This window comes from Sinocyclocheilus rhinocerous, unplaced genomic scaffold, assembly GCF_001515625.1.
Source record: "Sinocyclocheilus rhinocerous isolate Xijiao unplaced genomic scaffold, SAMN03320098_v1.1 scaffold1018, whole genome shotgun sequence".
Classification (NCBI taxonomy): Eukaryota; Metazoa; Chordata; class Actinopteri; order Cypriniformes; family Cyprinidae; genus Sinocyclocheilus; species Sinocyclocheilus rhinocerous.
This window is the reverse complement of record NW_015649567.1, coordinates 22,922-30,779: the sequence shown is the minus strand read 5'-3', so window position 1 is coordinate 30,779 and position 7,858 is coordinate 22,922. Positions and strand designations below refer to the sequence as shown.

Below are 7,858 nucleotides of genomic sequence, written 5' to 3'. Positions count from 1 at the left end.
GTAATGTTATATATATATATATATATATATATATATATACTGTATATATATATATATATTTTTTTTTTTCGTCTGCATTACTGTGTCTCTCATCCTGATCACAGAGCAGTGCTCAGACAGAAATTGAGGACAGCATGCAGGTGTTCTCGGACCTGATCCGAGCGGTCCAGAAAGCCCAGGCTGAGCTGGTGCTGGACATCGAGCAGAAACAGAGGAAGACCGAGAGCTGGGCCACCGGACAAATACAAGAACTAGAGCAGGAAATAGATGTTCTGAAATTGAGAAACACAGAGTTAGAGTATCTCTCTCACACTGAAGACCACATTCACTTCTTGCAGGTGGAGCATTTTACTTCAGAGATGCTTTTCATGTTGAGCAAGTGACATTATAATTCTTACTAATGTATAAACTAATTGTACAGGTGTAAATGGCATCTAACATGTTTTGTGATCATTGATTGCAACCACATTCAAAGGATGTTTTACAGAATGTTTGAGTCTGCAGATCTCTGTTGTATGTCAGCTTCTTTAATGTCCACTCTCTTCTCCTCTAGAACTTTCCATCGTTAATGTCTCGCCCACACACTAAAGACTGGTCTGAGACCTGTGTGTATGCGGATCTATGTGTGGGCACCACCAGAAGAGCTGTGCTCAAACTAGTGGAGACTCTTACTGAAGAAGTAGAAAAACTTGCAGAAATAGGTAAGAACACTTTTCTGCACAGATACTTTATTTTCAAGTGGCACTGCTTTAAATCAGGTTGGTTGTAACTGTGAAAAATTAATGAAAGTGAAATGTGCTTATTTGTACCAAATGTGCACTTGTAGTGTTTTTCAAATCTTAAAAGTATATTTAAAAAAAAAAAAAACTGTAATTGCAGATAATATAATATTAATGAAATGAAAAGCCACTTAAATGTACTTAAAGAGAGACACTTTCATGACTGTTTCTTAACAATTAAGTACACTTAAAAAGTGCCCTTTGTGATATCAAATTACAAGTTTTAATTAAAGTTAATTTTAAATCATTATATTTTAATATTCTTTTATCATCCTTTAAAGCAGTACAGGGGTGTCCAAACCTGCTCCTGGAGAATTTAGCTCCAACCATAATTAAACACACCTAATCAAGCTCTTCGGACTTATTGGAGAATTTAGCTCCAACCATAATTAAACACACCTAATCAAGCACTTCGGACTTATTAGAAACATCCAGGCAAGCGTGTTGGAGCTAAACCCTGCGGGACATTGACCCTCCGGGAACAGGTTTGGAAGCACAAAGTTAACCATAGTGTTATTCAATGTTACATTTAAAGTTTTAAATGAATAATATTGCAACTTCATCATTGCAAATGTGTCATTATATAAATATAACATACATGAAATAACCCCCATATAGCATACATGACTCACCTTGTAGCAGATCTATACAGGTGGAGCTGGGGAAGGTGGACGGTTTCTGAATCAAGCTGCACTGCTACGGCAAGCACTAGTCATATATTTGAATGTTGAGCAGCAAGTTCATTGGCTACCGACACAGGAGAGAACCAATCAGCTGTGCCATGTGATAATGATGTCATTAGGTCAGATAAAGTTAGACCTATCGGACTGCGCCATCTAGAGTGTCATGCCAGAACTCTGTATTTATAAATGAGACACTCAACCATCTTAATAAGGCAGAAAAACAGAAGTGAAAAAGAAAAACCTTCAGTGAAATCCAACCTGTAAAACAAATTAATTGCATTCTATTTATTTTTGTCATCATTAACAGAGCTGAAGAGGGTTCAAAAGTACTCAGGTAATGTTTCCTTGTACATTTGATATGTTATACATCACTAGTCCACTTTGCATTTAAGTGTGTTTATGACATCCTGTCTGTTTGGTTTTTCGCTCACGTCTCTGTTGTATGCTCCCTATGAAGTGGACATAACCTTTGACCCGGACACGGCGAACCCCTGGCTGCAGCTGTCCGAGGACGGCCGTCAGATGCGTCACCTGGGCTCGTGGCAGGACCTGGCTGACACACCTGAGCGCTTCGATACAGTGGTGATCACTCTCAGCCGCGAGGGACTGTCCTCGGGACGCCATTACTGGGAGGTCCAGGTGGGCGAGAAGGACGACTGGTACATCGGTGTGGCCCGGGCGTCCGTCAACAGAAAAGGCAGGATTTCAGTGAGCACTGCTCACGGCTACTGGGCTCTAGCCATGAAGAAAGGCCAGGAATATCGCGTTTCTTCCTCTCCACCCCTCCTGCTCTCCATCGAGCCCAAGCTGAAGAGAGTGGGCGTCTATGTGGACTACGAAGAAGGACAGGTGTCGTTCTACGACGTACAAAACAAAGGTCACATCTACACCTTTATGGACTCGTTTAAAGAGAAACTCTTCCCGTTTTTCTACCTCTACTGCTGCGACAAGGCGTCAGACACCATGATGATCTGTCCTGTGCAGGAGACGTCTCATACTAAACAGTGCTGAAGCACGAGCCACGCAATGACTCTACAGTACTTCTGTTTCTATACGGTTACTTTGTGCATATTATAGATATTTAGTTTTATTGCATGGCCACGCAAAAAGGAATTATTCACAAACAACCAAAGCGTACAAGACTGAAATATACATGAAATATAATTTAAAGTGAAATAAAATTGAAATATTCATGTAAATCAGTGCAAGTGTATATATATATTTCTACAAAAAATGTAATCAGGTTTATTGCATGGCCAGAATGTGAGGTAAGATGTAACGAGCTGAACATGACGAGGCTGAAAACAGCAGTATTTGCCAAATGATTAAGATAAAAATGTTAAATAGGGAGGCCATCTGTCCGACTCATTTGCCCTCCTTTTAAGATCATCACTGTTATATACTTTATTCAATGTTATATAATTAATAAATAAAGTTAATGAATTAAAACATACTGTAGGCTAAGTTTAAGCTTATATTATATAATGCAGCCAATTTCCAATACTGTTTTTGCTCCAAAATAGTCACAGAAGAACGTTTGCATCTCAGATTAACACAGTGCTGTTTCGTTCTTGAATGATTCAGCGTGTTTTAATGAATTGTAAAGATTCACTGACTCATTCATTAAGACAGTCACTTGCTTCATTCTTGCATGAATCGGCCGTTCTGTACAAATCTGCTGAATTAATGAAGAAATGAACCAATGACTTATTCATTAAGACAGTGACTTGTTCTTACCTGGCAGTATTAGTTTCATATTTAAAGTATAATTTCTTTCTTATTTTACCCGCAAAATTTCATATATATATGTGTGTGTGTGTGTGTGTGTGCGCGTGTGCGCGCGTGTGTGTGCGTGTATGTGTATATATATATAATTTCAAATATTAACCTTATTACATTATGCATTTGTGAACAATTTGTCTAAATGCCACTTCTGCAGTGCAAAGATTGATTTTGTCTGATTTTCATTTGATCGGTAACAGCCCTGTATTGTCTTATTATTCCAATTGCATTTATTGAATAAATGTAAATATTTAAATGAAAGGGGACAGAGATTTAAAAAGGTTAGAAAAATTGCCTTTATAAAAAAATTAAATAAAAAAAAACCTCACACCTTAATGGAAAATGTCTGTCTCTGCTTAAAGTTTGGGATTATTTATTCAGTTTTTATCCTGGCCTCGTATCCTGCTAAGTGTTCTCCTCTTTGGTGTTATAGAAATGTCCATCCTAATGTTAAATAACTGATAGTAATAACTAGAGATGCAAACTACTGCTCACCTTAGGCACATTTTTCTAAAGCTGGACAAATACCGTTAAAAATGTTAAATATCATTTATGTTCTAATTTTAAGTTGGTAAGTGGTGTTGAAAACTGCTCTTTGCATAATGAGCCAGTGTGTTATATGTGGTGTGTGTGCCAGGGGCCACTTTTTAGTCTCAGTCTGCCCCTGGGTTAGGGTGACAGACAGGGTTTAAATTATGTTTCTTTGATAACACTATTGTTCCGGGATCAGCAAAACACATGAATCTGTGAACTTTAAACTGAACCGATAAAGTGAATGTGATAATTTTATCATGATGTCTCACCTAACCTGATCCTGACACACCTTCTGCACAGAATCCATCACTTAACTCCTGCGGCTGCCAGAAAACCACAAATAACTCTGTGAGGAGTGTCAAGCACCGGCTGACTCGTCATTTCTCAGAGTAGTTTGCGTCTTGAAGTCTTTAGAAACACTCAAATGCTGACATTTCAAATGCTTTCATCTTATGAACCATTGTCAGGATTTTTTATTTTTTTTTCCTCAGCAGAGTTTTATCAAACCTGACAGATTGTTTTCCTCATTCAGATATTAAAAGCCCACACTTCAGAAAGTGACTAATGCAAGCAGTTAGAAATAAAAGTAATTATTTTTTGAGAACGCTCAGCACTCTTCTCCAGTCTCTGGAACAAGCAAGCACTTCCCTGTGGATCTGCATGTGTAATTCACTCGTCAGTCCTGCTCTCAGGCCGTGATTTACATGAAATGTGAAAGATGAGAAGATCTCGAGTTGTTCATGAGTGTGTGGATAGACAAGCTCTCCCTCTTAATACCTACAATTATTAAAATATAATATCTATAATAAAATATATTATAATAGAAAACAGTTTTAAATTGTAATACTATTTCACAACATTACTTTTTTTTTTTTTATATACTACGGAGCCCCGCACATGACATGCAAGAAAAAATAAATCAATTGTTTCGTTCTCTCGATTTATAAATCGTGTGCACAATTTTGCAAATCGAGGGAACGAATTAGTAAATCGTGCACACGATTTATTAATTTTTTCTTGCATGTCATTTGCGGGGCTCCGTAGTATTTTATTAAATTAATGCATAAATGCAACATTTCACATGCATATACAATTGGCTAGTGTAATAGTTTAATTGCCATTTCACAGTAACATGTAGTCTGTTAACATTCATATGAATATTCACATTTAAAGACAGATAGATAGATGGATGGATGGATAGATAGATGATAGACAGATAGATAGATATAATATTTCTATAAAGACATTTTTTAAATTATTTTTAGTAGAAATTTGGAGAAATTACATTAAGAAGGACAGCACCCTGTTCATTCAAATATTCTTAAATATATATATACATTTTTAATGCTCTATAAATATCTCTAGATGTACAATGTATAATTTTCACCTCAATGCTTGTTTGCTTTTCAAACCACTCAAAGTACTACAGAGGATATCATACCAAAGAAGAAAACAAAGACATAAACGAAAGGCAATCATGTCAATGTCAATATTTATGAATATTCTGATACTTCTTAGTTTCAAACTCTCAAAATCAGGCCTTACTTTCACACAGAGATGTCAGTTTGATTGACAGGGCAAATGACCAACGGGCTTGAGTTGGTTCCGTCTTTGTTGGGGTGAGGATTGAAGTACGGACGGATGGCTCCATTAAAGCTGCACCGAGTGAATGAGTAAATATGTGACAGAGCCTCCATATCATAGAAGGAGACCATAGCCTCCTCATAATCCACAAATGCTCCCAGCTTCCGGGGTTTGGAGGAGAGCTGAAGCAGGACTGGAGGGTCTTCAAAAGCGCCAATTTTTTGACCGCAGAGCACGATGGCCCAGTAACCCTCGCTGGGTTTGTAGGACACTTTGCCCTTCCGGTTCGCTCCGTCCCTCATCACCCCCAGCTCCCAGCCCACCTTATTCCCCACCTCCACCACCCAGAAAGCTCTTCCCGACGTGATGCGCGGTTTTCCCAGGACTCCTCCAACCAGGTCGAACTGTTGCGGGCTGCCCGGGATGACGTCACTCTCTCCGGTGTCTCGCACCTCTTTACCGTCTGTGGACACCTGTAAGTGCGGATGCGCCGTTTCTGCGTCCAGAGTTACGTTTACTGCGCAAAGACCAGATTCTCAGTTACTGGACGTTTGAGAGATTCGTAAACATGCAACATGCTCAGAAATGTTTCCAACACGTACCTGAGAAGCTGTGGATCCTTCTAATTTCTGAAATAAGAAAAGATAAAATGGTAAACAAATTTACAAATCAAATTTACAAGCATGAGACTGTCTGAACCATAATAAAGATTTTTGATATACACATTGATACTGTTCAATAACCATATTCATAAACAATGATACTTAAATGTTTCTGTAAAGTACATGTCCACCTCTTCTCAACAAAACACAAGATCTGAAGTGTCATTCTTGCCTGTGCACCTAATTAAGTGCACTTAATTGTATTAAATGTGCACTTTAAATCTTAAAAGTATATTTTGAAATTGTACTTGCAGATAATATAATATAAATGAAATAAAAGGCCACTTAAGTGACTTACAGTAAAGAGAGACACTTTCATGACTATGTTTCTAAACACACTTAAGTACACTTAAAAAGTGTGCTTTGTAATAGTCAAATTAAAAGTTTTACTTTAAAGTACAAATTAAAGTTTTAATAGGAATGCCATTAAAGTATATTTTAGTTTATCATACATGTTTGTCAGCTTGTCAAGACTTTAACCATATTTTAAAGACTAAAAGTAATTAGGAAATTACATATAAAGATGTACTTAAGTCATACTTAAGTGGGTCAAAAATACTCTAAAGTTCAACAAAATTGCATTAAATATAAATTTAAACTACAATACACTGCCATTTAATTGCATCTAACATGCAGTTAAGTGTCTGAAAATATTACATTCAGTTCACACTAGTATAAAATATAAAGTATATCTTTGAAAGTATATGATTTTCATAAAAAGTACTCTTTCTAAATGTATGCTGAAGTGTATTTCTTTTTCATAAGGGCAATCAAATAGAGTAGTATGAGTTCAAATAAGCTTATCCAAACGCCTAACTCTAATTACATCACAACTCTCAGATATAATCACTCACCGACAGTGCAAAGTTTCTCCAGATGCGTCTCAATCGCCGCCATTAAGGCTGCCTTTGTGTTTCTCATCGTGCCAAAGTTTAACTCAGTGTCAATTGAAACCGTCCAGTCATCTGTGAACTCAGCTGGCACAGCCGGGTAAGACTGAGAAAGGGAAAAACATGCATTAAACATTTACTAAAATTGTTATAATTAAATTATTACATAAAATATTAGTCGGTGCATCATGTTTGACTAACCTGGATAAAGAGGATGTCATCTTCCTCACTCTTAGTGTGATGCAAAATGTCGATGGCCTCCTTGTACTTGAGGATGTCTTTTTGTATTCGTTGCGTCTTCTCATCCATCTCATTCTCCAAACACCTCCTTCCATTCTCCAGAGGAGCGATCAGCACCTGCTCTGTTTCCCTCAGCGCCTCCATCACTGCAGCAAACACCTTCTGTATCTCCTGCTGCTCTTTCTCTAGCTGCTCTTTCTCTAGCAGAGTCTGTGAAGAGTGGACACATGTTGGACAGAAATGGAAAGCATATTCTTGATCTGGCAAACTCTAATAGGACTGGCTCGCTTTACATCATTTATTTGAGTCTGGATCAGTGTTGTTATTAACTAAATCTAAATCTATTAAAAAAAAATGTTGGATCAATTAGATCAAGCTGAAATAAAATAAAATATAAATATATGACAAAAACAAACACAAAAATGTAAAGGGAAATCAGAAATGTAGCCTTGGTAACAAACCTATTTATACATACTGCAATAATTATAATTAAATATAACATACTGCTATAAACAAATACTATATAAATACAAATTAATATACAAATACTGACAAAAACTGCTATAGTTTTATTTTTTTAAATGTTATAGTGTTTTTATCATAGATATATATATATATATATTTCTGTCATGACAACTCTCGGAGGGATTGGCATGTAATTTAAATGCCACTGTTAATTTATATGATCTTGGCAGAATAGATCT

At 36.8% G+C, this 7,858-nt stretch overlaps 2 protein-coding genes across 2 annotated transcripts in view; one reads left to right on the top strand and one right to left on the bottom strand.

Moving 5' to 3' along the window:
• The window catches only part of LOC107710655 (E3 ubiquitin-protein ligase TRIM39-like), a 7,573-nt gene extending 4,921 nt beyond the window's left edge, over positions 1–2,652 (top strand). The window contains exons 3-6 of the mRNA XM_016515485.1: positions 105–338; positions 554–701; positions 1,770–1,796; positions 1,920–2,652. Of these exons, the coding sequence (XP_016370971.1) occupies positions 105–338; positions 554–701; positions 1,770–1,796; positions 1,920–2,473 (963 nt within the window). The 3' untranslated portion in view covers positions 2,474–2,652. The remainder of the gene's footprint in view (positions 1–104; positions 339–553; positions 702–1,769; positions 1,797–1,919) is intronic.
• A 2,478-nt stretch (positions 2,653–5,130) lies between these two features.
• The window catches only part of LOC107710654 (E3 ubiquitin-protein ligase TRIM21-like), a 13,985-nt gene continuing 11,257 nt past the window's right edge, over positions 5,131–7,858 (bottom strand). The window contains exons 4-7 of the mRNA XM_016515484.1: positions 7,116–7,364; positions 6,879–7,020; positions 5,965–5,991; positions 5,131–5,879 (exon numbers count right to left, since the gene is read on the bottom strand). Of these exons, the coding sequence (XP_016370970.1) occupies positions 5,326–5,879; positions 5,965–5,991; positions 6,879–7,020; positions 7,116–7,364 (972 nt within the window). The 3' untranslated portion in view covers positions 5,131–5,325. The remainder of the gene's footprint in view (positions 5,880–5,964; positions 5,992–6,878; positions 7,021–7,115; positions 7,365–7,858) is intronic.